General features: G+C 38.9%; 1 protein-coding gene across 1 annotated transcript in view; it reads right to left on the bottom strand.

Annotated features, from left to right (window-relative positions):
- Positions 1-18,705, bottom strand: part of LOC139738780 (cullin-5-like) — a 59,017-nt gene that overhangs the window by 23,254 nt on the left and 17,058 nt on the right. The window contains exons 6-9 of the mRNA XM_071649417.1: positions 8,807-8,952; positions 8,265-8,345; positions 3,506-3,599; positions 676-806 (exon numbers count right to left, since the gene is read on the bottom strand). Coding sequence (XP_071505518.1) covers positions 676-806; positions 3,506-3,599; positions 8,265-8,345; positions 8,807-8,952 — 452 coding nt within the window. The remainder of the gene's footprint in view (positions 1-675; positions 807-3,505; positions 3,600-8,264; positions 8,346-8,806; positions 8,953-18,705) is intronic.

Raw genomic sequence — 18,705 nt, 5'->3', positions numbered from 1 at the left:
GTTACCATGGCAACGCACTTTTTGCCACTGCGGAAATATGTGTCTTGCACATTAACATATTCAGATGAACATCTGTACCTAATTTCATAAAAATTGATCAAAAACTGTGGGAGGAGTTCGCGACGCAAGATTTGTACCCATTTTTGCCCATAATATGCCGTTACCATGGCAACATACTTTTGGGTACTGTCAAAAAATATGTCTTGCACATCTACAACCCAAGGCACACATCTGTGCCAAGTTTTATGGGAATCGGTTGAAAAATTGAGGAAGTAGTTCGCGACGCAAGATTTGCAACGGACCGACCGCCCGACCGCCCGACCGACCGTCCGCTGATTCCTATATACCCCCTTCAAACTTCGTTTGGCGGGGGTATAATAAAATCTAGAAGGAGTGCCATAAAATGAACCATGAGAGCAGAGCAGTGACCAAAATCGCTTGAATTTGAACGCCTTTTCATTAATTAGAATGCAAATCTGATAAAATTGGGCAGGAAAACCTATAGAAGTGCTGTCACAGGGTGACCTTTTGAGAGACAAGTCTATTAAGAATGTAACCATTTGCTCATATGAAAACAACCATGACGACAAAGTTTCTCTACAGGTACTATACAATTAACTCTTTTAATGGCTTTAGAATCAAAGAATATTAAACAAATATTCAGTAGGCACTTACTGTGGTGATGACATCTGCAGCTGCTACCATGTCTGCCAATCCTGCCTCTATGATGTGTTGCTCTAGGTCTCTCAGCATGGGGTTGATACCTTCAGGCACCCTGTCCATCAGCTTCAGCATTAGATTCAATTCTGAAGGTAGGATGACAAACACATGAAATCATGATGTTTAACACCCCTACACATACTGTAAGTTGCCATCATTGTAACTAGTCACTCTACTGTATAACAATGACTATTACACAGCCTTACTATTATCTCCAACGAGAAAATCCTAGGACAGAAAGCAATATGTAGCATTGATTTAGACTCGACATACACATTTTTTTTCTTCTTCTTCCTACTGACACAACTTTGAATTATTTTCGAATTGCTGATAATTTTCTCACTTCTGTCAACAGAAATAATTATCATAATATCTGACTCCCTAATATGCCACAACTCTGTATCAAGTAGGTATATATCCTGTACAGCAGCTACTGGTATCATGTAAAGTCGCATGGGTATGCTTTTCAGTTTAATCTAAATTAACACCGAGAAACCTTCCATCAACATACTGTAAACGTGGAAATTTTCGCGGTTCATTAATTTTTGCGGATTTCGCGCTACGTTCGGCTAGCGCGAATTCAAAAACGCGCGAATATATCTTCGCAATTTTCTATGCACATTTTGAACGGCCTGGTGCGCTTCGTCGATGATACTGCTACGTAGTACAGACATGTTTATGCATATAGCAGTATCATCGCACGCACCGCACGCACCGAGCCCACGGCCGATTTGTGTGCTACATCCCCGCGACTACAGTAATAGTCCTACAGAACATGTATCGAGTAAAATACATGTACTACGTAGTTGAGCGCTTGTACTCGCACTCGCGCCGCTCGCTACGTCGCTTATCGTACGCTGGCATCGCTGGATGAAAACAGCGACTGTGTATTAACCCGCTGCCGAGCGCGAATTTAAGAACCCGCGAACATGTTTTCGAGCCGCTCAGCGCGAAAAATTAATCGCGCGAAAATATTGACGTTTACAGTACTAACAAGGAAAAGTAGAAATTACGCGGTGCGTAATATATGTCCCCGCCAGAAGTAGCATTTAGTAGCAAAATGTACAATATAGGTAAAAAGATGAAGGTCAAAGGTCAAAGCAGTCAAAGGTCAAAATTCTATGTAGAAGTTTTGAAGTCCTCACCTAGTGCCATCACATAAAGCAAACGGAATCAAAATCGGGTTAGAAATGGCGAAGGAGTAGCATTTTGTAGCCAATGTACAATATAGGTAAAAAGATGAAGGTCAAAGGTCAAAGCAGTCAAAGGTCAAAATTCTATGTATAAGTTTTGAAGTCCTCACCTAGTGCCATCACATAAAGCAAACGGAATCGAAATCGGGTTAGAAATGGCGAAGGAGTAGCATTTTGTAGCCAATGTACAATATAGGTAAAAAAATCAAGGTCAAAGGTCAAAGAAGTCAAAGGTCAAAATTCTGTGTAGAAGTTTTGAAGCCCTCACCTAGTGCCATCACATAAAGCAAACGGAATCGAAATCGGGTTAGAAATGGCGAAGGAGTAGCATTTGGTAGCAAAATGTACAATACAGGTCAAAAATCAAGGTCAAAGGTCAAAGAAGTCAAAGGTCAAAATTCTGTGTAGAAGTTTTGAAGCCCTCACCTAGTGCCATCACTTAAAGCAAACGGAATTGAAATCGGGTTACAAATGGCGAAGGAGTAGCATTTTGTAGCAAAATGTACAATATAGGTCAAAAATCAAGGACAAAGGTCAAAGAAGTCAAAGGTCAAAATTCTGTGTAGAAGTTTTGAAGCCCTCACCTAGTGCCATCACATAAAGCAAACGGAATCGAAATCGGGTTAGAAATGGCGAAGGAGTAGCATTTTGTAGGCAAAATGTACAATGTAGGTCAAAAATCAAGGTCAAAGGTCAAAGAAGTCAAAGGTCAAAATTCCGTGTAGAAGTTTTGAAGCTCCCATGTAGTGCTATCATATAAAGCAAACAGAATCAAAATCGGGTTAGAAATGGCGAAGGAGTAGCATTTTGAACATTTTGATCACACACGGACGCACACACGGACGGACACACGGACGGACGGACGGACACACGGACACACACACGTACGGAGCCCGTTTCATAGTCCCCTGCTCGAACTCGTTCGGCGGGGACAATTAATTCGCTACAGAAATTGGATTATTATATGCACGAACTGCAGCATGATTTTAAGGCCCGGTCACACTGCCCAAAAGTCGCGTAAACGCATAAATCACGCAAGAAATTTGGTTGTGCGTGCTTGTCCGTCAAGAATTTTCGCTGATTTATGCAATGAAAATAACCCATGAATTGCGCAAGAACTACGGAAAGAACAAGCAAAAATCACTAACAAACCAGGCACTTTCAGCGCATAGGCACGCAAAGGCTCAAAATAGGGTGAATTTGTGGTTGTGCGCGACGACTGAGGTCCACGGAAAACCATGCATAATCTGCGCATAAATGAACTGTGTAAGAATCGCGCATGAATGCGATAGCGGCAACATTTTCGAGAACGATAACTGATATTCCACACATATTTCGCGCATTGTTCGCGTAAGGAACTACGCAAACTACCCAAAAATTACGTACAAACAGCACAATACTGCATAAACTTTTACGCGAAGCCGAGTTTTGAGCTGCTCAAAACCTGGAATCGCGAAAAGCACCAATCCGGTGCACATCGGCGGACAACTTCGAAGGTTCCATGTCATGTATCGTGTAAGGCTTGAATTTCTTACGTGATTCATGCGTTTACGCGACTTTTGGGCAGTGTGACCGGGCCTTGAGACACTTACTGTCTGTTTCATTATTTCTAATCATTGGGGCACATTCCCTGAGAATCTCCTCCTTGAACACCGACACCAGACACTCAACACAGCAATCTGTCAACTGAAACAAAACAGGCATATGAACACATCAATGATTATACTTGTAATTTTCACCTTTTGTGACAGTTTGTCAGCAAGTACATCCATCCTCTCAGGACTAATCATTATCTTATCAAAACTCTGAACCAAAGAGCGTGAACGAGAAGGCTAATTCTATTTCATTGACTCTTGTCCCACACTAAAAATGGATAACAGTTTCAATTAAACTTACAAGTTTCACTTTTAAAGGCATAATTTATCATTTGCAGATGAAATGAAAACCCAGCATTAGTGCTTTAAAATAGTTCTAAAATGTGAGTTAGGGATAGAAACAACCACTGTAAAAATTTGAATTGGTAAAATCGATGTTAAGTATTGTTAAATAAACAAAATATGAACGATAGCTTTAATAAGAATGTTTCCAGACTAAACTGTCTACAGTTATGGTTTATCAAGAACTAGAAATGTCGCTATGGCGACTGATATGCCTCCGCCATAATGCATGGTTTTCCAAGGGTAATAGTGAAATTTTGAGTTGACCGTGACCTTTGACCCATGGCCCCTAAATTCCCGCGATAATCCCTGCCAGTCAGTACATGTATCTGTACCAAGTTCCATGAAGATACCTTGAAGCATTTGCGACACATGGAGAAAAAAGTGAAATTTTAATGTTACACCTGACCTTTGACCTCATGACCTGAAACTTTTTCTGGAGATTCTTTATTTGATAGAACATGTTTACACTAAGTTTCAAGAAGATACCTTCAGGAATTGCATAGATATGGTGAAAATAGTAAAATGTTGAACATTTGACCGTGACCTTTTGACTTTTGACCTCTGCCAATTTCATTCAAAAACTAATCATTTAATTGCCCCATCAAATATCATCCTTGGACCAAGTTTGGTGAAATTTGCTTCATCCAGTCTTGAATTATTGCATAAACAGATATATTTCAGGATTTGACCTTGACTTTTGACCTTTGACCGATTTCACTAAAAAAACTATTGAAGTAATTGTCCCATCATATATCATCTTTGGACAAAGTTTGGTAAACTTTACTTCATCCAGTCTTCAGTTATCGCGTAAACGGATACAATTTCATGATTTGACCTTGACCTTTGATCGTTGACCTGAGCCGATTTCACTCAAAATCTAATCAAGTAATTGACCCCATCATACTTTACACCTGAACCAAGTTTGGTAAAATTCCACTCAATATTACTCAAGTTATCGCGTAAACAAATGCGGACGTACGTACGTACAGACAGACAGACGGACAACCCGAAATCATAATGCCTCCGGCACCCTTCGGGCGGAGGCATTAAAATACAGATATCTCCTTATACAGTCAACTTCGGATACCTCGACGTCGGATAAGCCGAATATCACTTACCTCGGGGGCAAAATGAAAGTCCCGATTGTTCCTATGGAGTTTCCGTGTACTAAAATTCGCGTAGCTCGAAAAAAATAACTCGAAGTTTGGTTACCTCGAAGGGAAATCTACTGTCCCAATCTTAATTAACTTATTGTTTTTCCCAGCATGTAGCTCGAATCGAAATTGCAAACATCACTCAGCATCTCCGATTAAGCGCGCGTGGACAGCGAAGACATGTCACAATCTTTTCACACTCGACTGTAAATATTCTGAGACCAGAACAATCGCGCGCCCAAAGATACACCCGGTACACAGCTGACAAGAAAAATCCCCAACACCTACCTACACACGTATACACGGTATGCACATATGCACCCGTACCAATGGAGGAGTGCTTACGATAGCACTATGCTCTGCCCCATCATCTTCTTTTCTTTAACCCCCATGTTCTACTTTTTGATACCGTGCGCATAGATTTCTTAACCGTCGTGGCGCACCTGCTCAGGTGTTGACAGTTTATTTGGCATTAATCACGGTCCACTGTCCATCCAAACATCAATCTCCTGCGAAGTGCCTTTTTTAAAAAACTTTTTTTTTGTGCCTTTCACAAAGTTTGTTTCATTTATTCTTCCCCGAGAACGCAAGCACTGATTTTTTTTTTTTTAAGATTTAGCAAATAGGCGTAGAGATTATTATAAAGTTGAGGCCTGCCTATATATTTAGGAGGTCAAAACTTACGTTTGAAATGAAAAAGGTGGGAGCATTTGCCGACATTTGTTAGCATCCGACATTTGTTTTAGCATTGTAAAGAGCCGAAAGATACCGTTATTCATTTCTTGTTGTAAAAACAATCATCCAACATTTATTAGTATGTTAGCACCTTACGGAGCTGAATATTACCGTGAATCATTTTTTAATGTAAAAGCAAACAACCGACATTCATTTTAGCACCTGACAGAGCTGAATGCTATCCTTATCCATTTCCAAACGTGAAAGTAAACATCCGCTATTTGTTTTAGCGTCTAACTGAGCGGATTAATACCGTTAATCATTTCCAAATGTAAAAGCAACAATCTGTTATTTATTTTTGCATCGTACGGAGCAGAATAGTACCGTTATTCATTTCAAACATCCGACATCTATTTTATTATCGTACGAAGCCGAATGTTAATGCTGTCCACTTCCGAAAGTGAAATGAATCATCTGACAATTATCTTATCATCGTATGGAGCCGAATTTTACTGTTTTTCATTTTTGAACGTCAACGCAGACATCAGACATTTATTTCACCATCAAACCTAGCTGAATGTTACTGTTATTCATTTCGAAATGATATAGCAAATATTCAATTTTTTTTTTTAGGATCGTATGGGGCAGAATGTTACTGCTATTCACTTCCAAACATGTCAAACGTAAAAGCAATCATTCGACATGTATTTTAGCATGTTCCGGAGCTGAATGTTATTGCCATTTACTTTCGAACGTAAAAGCAAACATCAGATATAATTTAACCATCGTATGGAGTTGAATATCATTATTTTCATTTCCGAACGTCAAAGCAAATATTCGACATTTATTTCAGCGTCTTCCGGAGCCAAATGTTATCCTTATTAATTTCCGAATGCAAAATCAAATATCTGACATTAGTTTTAGCACCACATGGAGCTGAGTCTTATCATAATTCATTTCCAAAAGTATGAGCAAACATCAGACATTCATTTTAGTATCATAGCGAGTCGAATATTACCGTTATTCATTTCCAAAGTTAAAAGCAAACATCTGACATTTATTTTAGCATCATATGGAGCCGATTGTTACCGCTGTTCATTTTCAAAAGTAAGGGCGAACATCCCACTTTTTTGGTGGCGCGATCGGGTCACCAAAATCTTTATTTCTGAAATATTGATTTCAATTCCAATTTTCATTCAATTCAGTCATATAAAAGTCGATTCGATTCCAATTGAGAAGCATGCAAACAATCAGTAGGCAGACTAGGCACTATAACAGATACGATGTTGAACATCGATAAACATCGGATAAGTCGAAGAAAATTCGACATACGCATACTTCGAACCATTTTCTTCAGTCCTGATGAATTCGAGGTATCCGAAGTTGACTGTATTTTAAGGCTTTCTCATGAAAATTTTATATAATAGGATGTTTTGTGGTACAACAGACTTACATATATGCATTAAATGTCATATCTTGAAATTTTTTTAAATCACTGTTCCCAAAGGTAAACAGGACCTTTAAACTGACTGATCATTTTATATTTCTAAGGTATGCAATGGGTGTTGGGGCTCAATGCTCACTGTAACTGGCAACTTCTTCTCCAGGGTCCTTTATACACGTATAAATCTTTCCCTACAGGGTATGTAAACACAGAATGTACCTTACTTTACTGGATAGAGAGATGATGAAATTTAAAGTACAGCAGTCCATTTTTCTGCTGGCTCATGACATGATGACATGCTGGTATGACACTTTTTAAAGTGACCATTATAAAGGCATGTATATGGCAATAACAAAAACTTATAGCACGGCGTGCATGAAAGTGCAAACATGTGCTTCCCTCCTCTACTCCAGGGATAGTGATAACAGTGGAAGATATTTATATCTAAGAACAGGGTAAGGGGGACACTAACTGCATTGAGAATCATATTTTTGACCCCTCAAGTACCAAACAGATTTAAACACATAATCGTATTGTGAAAGGCATACTGTTCCTAACAAAGACATGAATCCACTAGGGAAAGAAATGACATGCCAAGATGAATACATTATCCCCCCCCCCCCAAAAAAAAAAATAAATAAATAAATAAAAATAAATAAATAAATAAATAAATAAAAGTAAATAAATAAATAAATAAAAATGGATGATTCCACAGCTAGTTTATTAGGCATTTAACAGTTCTTTCTGTGGTTAGGTTGAAATTGACATGAAATTTTTATTTCTGAGAGGTCACAATGCTCATGAAATCATCATATTCTCTGGTATTTAACCAAACCCAGTCCCACGTATCCTTTCACTGTAAAAGACATGTGAATACAATCATACTGTTGAGATTCAATGATTGATGTGCTCAACTTGTGATGCTTAAGTGTAAGAAATACTCTACACCTAGTGCAAAAGTGTCAGTAACATAACATTGACAATGTTGTAGCAAAGTACGCTTCAAATATCATGCTGATAGTAATCTTGACACAGCAGAAAACCATTTAAGATTTTACGATGATTTCTGCATCAATGAGTTGAGCAGTCTCATTCTCTAATCATGTTGTATAACACTAAAATTGGTCTCAGACTATACCAGTGAGATTGATGTGCTGCCTTTACTTGTGTCCAGATATCTCTGAGCCCGTGCTTCCTCCTCTTTTAACTTGCTGTCTGCCTGCCAAGTAAAATGGTTGAAATACAGCAAAATGTTGAGTAGACTGGCAGAACACCATGTTACATGTATTTTGTTACATGTAGATGACTGCACAATGGAAAAAAAAAATCATCGTAATAGATCAGTCCCTTACCTATCAAATGAAACTATTTACATGTACTCAAGGAAAAAAATATGAAAACACATACTTGAATTAGGGAAATGGTAAAAAAGAAAACATACTGGGTTAAAAGGTCCTGTTCAAATGTAAGCACGCATTTTGCATGGTATAGGCCACGCAAATAAATATCTGCTGAGTAAAAATTATTTCATCACTGTATACTCTGGTATCATGACAGCAAAACCATGCATTTGCTGCTGAATGAATGTAGTCATACAGTCTAGCGTTTATCAGTGTCTACTCTGAGAGGCTATGTACAATCAAAATTAGGTGGGATGTAACACAATTATAGAACACTTACATATTTCATGTAGTTCTGTACACCATTCTCAGCCAAGTAGTTTGGAGCTTGTGCCTTGTAGAAAGCCTCTGTAGCATCAAGATAGGCCTTTTCAAAGTTTTCCTTGTATATTTGGAGCCTGTCATCATTATTCAAACACAGGTTGACTGTTGTAAGGGGAAATATAGAAAGATAATGGATCATGTAAACAAGAACAGCTAAGCATTAGACCAAAACTTGGATCCAGAAATTGGGACTGTGATGCAGAGAAAGAAAGAAACGGGGCTAGTAAATTTCCCCACTTCCACCCAGAGGCATGTAACATGATCCATCTCCATCCCCCTCCCACAGCACCCCCCCCCCCCAAAAAAAAAAATGATTAGGAGCATAATGGTCTAAATGCCTTGTGTCTCATGACATATGATAACATATGTGACTCACGACAATGGTTTCAGACAAAAGTCACAGGAGTGAATTCTTTCCTAGGCAGGGTACAAAGATTTTGACCGCTATTTTTGTCGATTTAGGTTTTTTGCAGAAATAGAATCTTTGATGTGTTTTCGACATCTACACTAAATTTCACTGCATAAGACTACCGTTTTTGCTATCAAAAATGGAATTTTGAATACTCTATATTGGATTGCACTCATCAGTTTCGATCTTCTTTCTAACACCACGCCAATTTGCCCAGTGTTGCTACAGCGCGGCGTCTCCCGTGCCATTGGCTAGTGCCTTGCACACATTTACATAGTTCGGCTTTTGGAGACATGTCCTCGCTGCGTTTCTGGAATGTTTTGTCCACGTGTGCATGCTCCATTGTTGTTACTACAACAGATACACTCGCTCTGTATATTGTATTATGCTCTACATTTGGCTTTTTATACAAGCTTTTCTTCCGTAATCAACAACAGAAGTGAAACAAAAGTGAACAGCAGCCCTAACTTCCAACGTGAAAACAGATACATGGAGAACATGGTTTGAACACATCAGAGTCACAAATCGTGCAACATGCGATCGGAAACTCACCTGTCAAATGAAGCAAATTACATAATCTTGTAAAAAGAAAAATTACAATATTCTCGAAACTGTGTGCTTGTAATAAATATGACAGTAAGTTGACTTAAAGGACAGCAGAGGAGAGGGAAGGAGCGGTCATAACTGACTGATATTCAAGTACTAAATATCAAGATTGTTCCAGACTAAGTAGTTGTGTTTGTTTGTTTGTTTTTTATTATGATAACAATGCAACACATGCACAGCTTGAAAAACAAGACAAAACAGGAGACATACACTATATGTAACCCTTGCCAGCTGTAATTTTTCTGCCTATGAAATGGTCCCCAAATGACCAAAAAAAAATTAAACAAAATGAAAACGCGATTTGTAAAGATGTGGATACGAATGTGCCACCCGCTCCGACGTTACATACACGGGCATGACGTGTGGATGTCATTAGGTAATGTGTGCACCATGCAGAACGCTGCCAATTATCGTATCCCCCATCTTGAAAGACATACTGGTAATTAGTAAACAAACCAAAGCGAAACGCATTGCTTTTCGGCTCCATACGCTGAGATCCGAGGAAAGTGCCCGGGAAATTTGACTCTTTCAGTGAGCCAGTAAGAAGGCGCTGTGGTTGCTAGAGGCGGAGCTTAATTTCGATTGGCACCATTGTACGGATGGATGATTCTCACCTCGCACAGCCGTTCGGACAATGTCTTTGAGCAAGAGGTGCATCTTCAAATCCCATTTTCTCACAATTTTGTTAGGCTAACAAATTAAAAAGTGCATTATATTTGGCTTTTTTATGCCCACTCATGGTGCCACAGAAAACAAGTGTTGTATATCAATGCACAGCTTAGGAAATGGGCAATGTGATTCAATAAAAAAATAAATTTTCAAAATTCCTGACTTTGGCCTGAAACCGTTGTCGCCAGTCATATATAAGAAAATCAGTTCTTGACCAGAAGGAGTGTGTTGCCGGAACAGCCGCTGCACTTGTTAGGGAAATTTTATTAACTAAGCACTGGTCTCTTCTAATAGTTTGCTTGTGAACTTGCAGTATAGCCTTCATCTTTTGACAAATAATCAGCAAATTCAGCATGGAGTTCAGTGAATTTAGCCTCTGGCAACTCACAGCCTCTGTTCATGTGAAATTGGCAAGCAGTAAGTACAATGAATAGAGCTTATCAAAGGTTAACCTTTCCCACAAAGCCTGCCACACTCAAATATTAAGATGAACTTCTAAAATCTATACTGTCAAATGCAGACAATAAGAAATATCAAAATATCAACATTGCAATATATCCCTTTATCCAGGAAAACATGGCATTCTAACAGAAAGGGAGTTGTGGATCAGATATACGTATACAGATTTAGTCGCTAGAAGGCACTCAAGATATACTAGCTTTGTTCATCTGTAATAATTATCACTTCAAACTGTATTTTCACAAAATGGCTGTTCCCAAAGTTCTGACTGTCAGAGGGTGCATACCCTGTAACAACTAAAGTCAAATCAATACAGTGCTTCTATTAAATCTAATTGCACCCCAAATATTCACTATCCTTGTAGTTTGTATGTCAACTTTGAGGATCAGAAGAGGTAATTTATAGTTCTACCCAAAACAGCGTTAAGTGTGAAGAGAGCTAAAGGGGGGGGGGGGGGGGGGGGGGACCTGAGGAAAAATGTTAATAGCCACCTTTCCTGTTTGTGTGCTCACATGTTTCTTTCAGCTGAAGACTACAAGACAGGCTTCATGCAGTATGGAGGGCAGAAGGATGCTTTCATTTTTCAATATCAAAGCCTAAGAATTGCCTTTCATGTACAGTCAACCGCGCCTAAGTCGACATAATCGGGACTGAGCAAAACATGTCGACTTACGCAAAAGTCAACTTACAATTGTATGCGTAAGTCGACATTTTGTCCACTTATAAATGAGAATTTCAACTGTATAGGGTAAAATTTGGACTGTGATGCCGATCGCAATCCAAATCTCACTCCTTTTGCCGTCGAAATATGCCTACTTTATCTTAGCAACGATCCTATTTTAGTTCATAAATAAATCTCGCGTGGATACTATGGTAATGACAATGCACAATTGCCCAATCTCTAGAGAGATTTTGAGAGAACGGGATCGGAAACCTTGGTCCGTTTCTAGAAACTTTACGATTTAAGCTTAATTTTAAACATAAAGCACAAGTTCCCCAAATTATATGCAACTTTGCGGTTTAAATTCAAGTGCGTTGCTGAAAAGATATGCGTGTGATTTCGTATGATTCTGTCGACATGATTTTTTCAATGCCGACTGAGTTGAAATATGTACGATTTTCCTTCCGTAAGTCACAATATTTGTTTTACTTAACTCTTAACGTGCCATGGTCGCCGAACGGCGACCTTAGTCCTGACTAAGAAGAGCTCGAAAAACATTGGTCATTTAAGTTCTTGTGGCACCAAAATGCGTTACAACAAGAAACTGCCACTTACATGTACTGGTAGCTGATTAGCATATCCATCGTTTCCACTAAAAATATGAATATGCTTACATTGGAAAATTTTGAGTAAATGCGTGATTTTTTCAGCTAGATGTATTTTTTTCGCTTCGGGAAAATCCGAAGAGAGCGCACCCTCTGCAGGATGTGTATACATCAAATTTCTCATTGATAAACCATGCGTGTGTATGGTACTGAATCTGCGTGTGTTGTCCATGCATTTCCACTCGCATTGTTCTGCTTGAGCGCTCTCCTGCGGGAGCGGCTTTCATTTTATCCCTCAAAGAGGATAGAGCTTTCGTTCGTCAGTCAAGTCTTTCATCCTTTTGTCTTGGACAGTAAATTTCACTAATCGTCCCCACGCTAGCATATACAAAAGAAGAACACGCTTTTGTTCTTGTCTATGTCCATGTACAGTGGACGGAAAGTAGACCTGTAAACCAAGGAATTGCACAAGCACAAACTCCTCGCGTACAAAGGCCTGCCGATTTCAATAGAGTACGCCCGGCCGTAGTAGAGACAAAAGAAGGATTAGTAGGTGCTTCCTTCTCAAGTGGACAAAAGACACTCTTCCAGGACTCGACCCGGGATTTACTTGAGTTTCAAATACAGGATCTGGGACTAAAGGACACAGATTTGGGAATGAATTACCGAGGCAGAAAATGAAATTGAAAAGACAAATTGAACTGCCAATATCTTTGGAATTATACAATTCTAGAAGACAAATTTGTTATCATTTGAAAGAAGAAATGTAGCTCTAAAACTTTCTCACAGAGTCAAGGGAGCATTCTATTGAAGAAAAATCATGACTAACTCTTTCTTTCCATACTACACAAAAAAGTTATAATTATTTTTTAATGACATCGATTATTTCTTCAATATTTCAGGTTCAGATAGATATTACAGCAAACTGACTACATGACACGAAAGAACAATCATTTCTTGATAATTGTTGCGAAGAACTCAATTCAAAACAATCAATAGTTTCAAAGATATGGCAGTTTTAAATTACATTGTCAATTCAGTTCGCAAACTTTCTGGCATTGGGTGAAAACGTCTGGCACGTTAGGGGTTTTGGGTCTGGCACATTAACTCTTTATGTGCCATGGTGGAAACCCCCTGTGTGCCACGTTATTCCGAGACACGAAGGTTGTCATGCTTTGAGAAAGAATTCTGTTTTTCCAATTTGTATAACTTCTACAAATTTCTATTAGGATGGGCATAATAGTAGGCAAAGTTAAAGAGGAATGCCAAGCTTCGTTTCGATATAAATTGTATGACGAATCTATTTTCAATTTTTCTTTTGAATGACCAGTTGCTACATTAGTATAAAGGCATGACTTTTGCATATAAAACCGTGACAGAAACTTAGAACGTACGAGCAAATCTAGTTGGGAACATCGCTTGATAGTCGATCTCCACATAGAATGCAAGCCGTATATAAGAGGAACAAAAGGATGAGAAACGCTTTCATTGTGCCGCGGGATTAGCAGTAATTAGCGGTTTATCGATCGGTCTTGGCGGCTTTGTTTGTCGAGCAGAATATGCGAAGTTGGCAAGCCATCGACTGAGTCGGACATGCGAACGTGGCACATAAAGAGTTAAGAGTTAAATTTCTTTTGCCATACTCTGAAAAAGAATTGTTTCCACGCTCCGATTCGCAACAGTACCGCTATATCGTACGGCGCGGACCCGTCTGAACAAAAAGGAGAGGAAAATGTGTAAATCCGAAAATGACATTTTATTTTCGGATTAACTTACCTTCATAAAAACAAACCTCTTTCCACTTAGGACTGAGATTTAAAAGAAAACTGTACTGATATTTTCTACTTGTCTGATAATTCTAATCTACATTTTTTGATGCCTACAACTGGAAAGAGAGGATTCTAAAACCCAGGATAAGCCTGTAATGATTTTTTGAAAAAAATGAAAACGAGCAAGCCAAGGAACGATCCACACAATTTAGCATACGTCACAGGTGCCAACCTCCGACTTTAGCAAAACGAACTACACATGTCAATTTACTGATGAAATCTCACACGAAGTACTGCAAAAACTGTTATTTAGTAAAATTGCAATATGGAGCTGAAATAAACATGTTAAACAATATTTATTAATTTTTAAAAGGAATCTCTTCAAAAGCTTTTTATTTAGATAAAATTTGTGGGGAATATTCCATATGCAAAATGAAATTGGCATCATTGTCCGAACGTGCTGCCCATAGAAAACTGTGTGTATTAACGTTGCACTAACTAGCTATGCATTGATGATGAGCGATAATGGTTCGACATCACAGTTCAAACTACTATGTATCTAACGAAGATGAGGACTGAGTGATTCTTAAAATCTACATCCAAAAAAATAGTCAACGGCAATCACGGTTTACGCCTAGTTAGAAGAAAACAGCACCCAGTACATATAGACTCTAGACTAGAACTAGGACTAGGACTAGTGAGCAGTCAAAGACCAAGAAGATTCTACTCGCCGCCCCGTCTACAGCTGTACGTGCACAGCGCTAATAATAGGCACAGCGTAAACGTTTAGTATGCAATACATACCCCTGCTGCCAGAACTTGAAGAAAGTCCAGACGAAAGTCCAGACTCCAAGGTCTAGCGTTGCTGCTAGATCTAGGCCCTTGTGCTGCAGGCCCTGTTGTTTCTGTGCTGAATTTTGCAGGTAAGGTATCTGCTTTATGGATTTTCAATGTTTTTGTAGTCGAGATAAATCTCATGGTGGTCGTATTAACACCAAGGAATAACTTAGATCCATCATCTAGTTTTAGTAGGACCCATACCTCGGAAGAGTGGCCTGACCACGTAGATACAAACAGTGCCGCCGCTTCGCGATCCAAGCGCTGGTGTAGGCATAGTGCTAGACTACTTCCGTTTCCATGTAGATATCTCAAAATTCACTTAACCAAATTGCACCAAAATCACAAGAAATATTTTATGACTCATGTCCACTTGCTCACGCTAATTGGAACCAAATCGCATGTTGGGAAGCGTAAGTGAAGTTGTCGACTTTCCTGTCGTCGCTAAAAACAATCTGCTCTGTACGACTAAACAAGAGTGATCGCGGAGTAGTAGCCCTAACGGCCTGCGCATGCACAGACTGAAGTTAGCCATCTAATATCATGAGACAAATCTTTCAAGTAATCGGGAGCAAAAAATAAATTTATAAATCATTTGAGCTAAGTTGAATGAAAAATAAAGTTCGTAAATCACACAAATCGCCAAAATCATGACATTTTTTAGTTTAGTTCCCGTGTAAATTCCCCGTTCGCACAGTACTAGTCGGCTAACGTCAGTTCTAGATTGTGCATGTTGCGTTTACCAAGATCTCTCGCGAAGAGTGAGTTTTTTTTGAGTGACAACTTGAAAGTCGGCATCAATATTGATACTTCTCGATTACCGATTACGTTCAAATATGATACAGTATTTTGAAATATGCTTAGAAGTATATCCTGTAATTTTGGTGCAATTTGGTTCTGCGAAATTTGAGACAGCTGCATGAATAGGACAGTACACAAGTGGCGCCTGCTAGCTAAATTGGGCCTAAGCGTCGTCTGCTACTCGGCACGATTTAACGCACGCGTATGCGAGGGCTTGTAATCAATGATATATTTGGCACCTGTGACATCACGACATTCGGGCTCGTCAGCTCATTAGCATAATTCTCGCCCAAAAAGTTCCATTTTCAACATGAAATTACGGACTAAATCGTTATGAAATTCTGATTCTGTTTGCACCGCTGGGTCTTTTAGAATTAAAAGAACAACATATAAAAAAATTCAAAACCGGTACAATGCCCTTTTAAACCTTCGGCATAGCAAACTGTAACAATTTGTTGCATTTTTTCATCTATATTTCGTGAAGCTGCATGCGTTTCGGTAGTTTGAAATGTGTAAATGATGTGAGGTCTTTCCCCCACTACTAAGTTCCGTCACTGCGAAAGTTCCGTTTGACATTTTAATTTTGCATATGAAATACAAAATCAAAAAATGCAAGTTTTTCAACAATGCACTTGCGTTGATTTGTAGAGGTGCATTTAAATGCAGATTCTAGTTTCGTACCAAAAACGCAAGTCTTTTCTGCAACGTCCTTGCGTTTTGAACTTGCATTTGAATTTTAGAGTTGCGTTCAAATGCAATTAAGTTTTAGTTGCATACAATTTTCTTCTTTTGTATGACTATCAAACGCAAGTCTTTTCAACAACGCACTTATGTTTAAATGGAAAGTTGCGTGTGATTTGATGAACTTGCATGAGATTTTTAGAGTCACGTTTTTTAACGCAATTGTGTTTTGGTTTCGTACAATTTTCTAGTTTCGTATGATTAGCAAACGCAAGTCTGTCAGCATTGAGTGTGATTTGATGGACTTGCATGTGATTTTTAGAGTTGCGTTTAAACGTAATTGATTTTTGGTTTTGTACAATTTTCTAGTTTCATATGACTATAAAATGCAAGTCTTTTCCGCAAAGTTTGCGTTTTTAATGCAAAGTTGCATGTTATATACATCTGCATTTAATTAAACGTGAAGTTTCTACAGAAACGGGCCCAGGTTTCTAATCCCGCTTCGGAATAATTAACGTTACAGAATATGTGATGCGCTCCGTCGGAATGAGTCAAAAGTCACAAAAAATGAAATCGTAGTTATGCCTATATGTGAATTCTACAGACTCTAAGCTTTACACTGATATGTAATACAGCTCATTTCGATATCCCTATAGATCATAAAAACGAATATTAACTACGTTTACGATGTCAGTCCATTTTCTAAATAACGGAGAAAATCGCTCTCAAAGTTCAGGCTACGTTCAAGCTCACAACCTGTTTCTTTCACGGGACGAAACAATACAGCAGTCCTGCTTAGCGACGGCGTTTACGCTCCATCGCACGCACTACCGTATAAGGCGATAGCTTGGGTATGTAAGATAATTAACCAATCGCAGGACAGGTCTGTCATTGAACGATTCTGACCAATACGGCAGCCCGAATGTAAACTTCGGCGAGTTTGTGTCCGTGCCGCTGCCGCCGCATGAATGAGTCGGTACACATTGTGTGTCAGCTGCGTTGTGGTTTGCCGCAAGTTTTTAACTCACAAACAATAGGAAACAGTAGAAAGAAAAAAAGGCACGCAATGCGTCTTACGAGAAGCATCTTTTAGCGAGGGCGTTGATCGCTTCCATTCTCCTCCCATGTTGTTGTCAATGGAAACTAAAGAGGATGCGTTTAGCAAGTACCAATACCTAAATAGAACCTGAGAACCTATTGTAGGCGGGCAGGCAATGCATCTTACGAGAAGCGTCTTTTAGCGAGGGCGTTCATCGCGTCCATTCTCCTCCGATGTTGTTGTCAATGGAAACTAAAGAGGATGCGTTTAGCATGCAAGTACCAATACCTAAATAGAACCTGAGCACCTATTGTAGGCGGGGGTTCAAAAGACAGCATCGGTAGAAAAAGTCAATGAGGTTAATTAACGATAGTCGTCTTTTGAGATCGTGTTCTTTGCGTGTACTAAAAACCCTCAAATTATGCACATGGTCGTAATGTTGCAGAGCAGCAAAGACTGCTTTCGCATCTGTTCTGCTGCAGCTGTATACAGCCGTAACATTCTGAATTCCCGCCATATTAGGCACATTTCCTTTATAGGCGTTGCGTGCACAGTAATTATCGCTTATCACGCTTGCCAATGCTGCACATATTATACGTATCAGAAGCAAATGTCGATGTAGGCTTGACAGCTTCACGTTGGGTTTACGATGATTGTATCATAAATATACTTCTTATTCTCAGTCACTTTTGTAATACCATAGCATATTAAAAAACATTAACTTGTAGCTTAAGCTGAATCTTTTTTTTTACATCACATTTGCATTTGTTACAATCTTTCTGCATTTGAGAAGTGGGGTATAGATAATAATACTGACAAATATTCGGAATTAATACTTAGGCCTTCTTCATTTCATTTTGTATTCACAAACCTTATGAGAAAAAATGATTGCTTGATTACTTTCGGGTAAAGGAACCACCGGAAAGGAACCGCATTTAATTTTCTTGTTAACGAACCTAAGCTAATAGCGAACCATATTTCATTGTGTGATTAACGAACCTTCAGAATAATCAATTGTATTACCCCCCCCCCCCCAAGAAAAAAAAAAGCATTTCAATGTCATGCGTTGTCAATAGTGATAAAAGGCCCGTTTTTATTTCGTAGTGTGTCCCAGTACTCCTGTGCTTATTTTTAAGGATGTGCCTCTCTTAATGATTGCGATTGATGTTCAACTATTTCTTTCACGCAAGCTTGAACAGGAAGAAGCTAAAATTCAGGCAAGGAGACAAGTTTTCTTCCATGAGATACAATCATTAAGACACACATCTATTCCCGAAAGTTGTGTGATTGCTTATGTGCTGAAGAATTGTGTCCATTAC

Source organism: Diadema antillarum, unplaced genomic scaffold (assembly GCF_040938485.1).
Source record: "Diadema antillarum isolate AM-2024a unplaced genomic scaffold, OU_Dant_1.0 seq00000768_RagTag, whole genome shotgun sequence".
Classification (NCBI taxonomy): domain Eukaryota; kingdom Metazoa; phylum Echinodermata; class Echinoidea; order Diadematoida; family Diadematidae; genus Diadema; species Diadema antillarum.
This window is presented reverse-complemented; position numbering and strand designations above follow the sequence as displayed.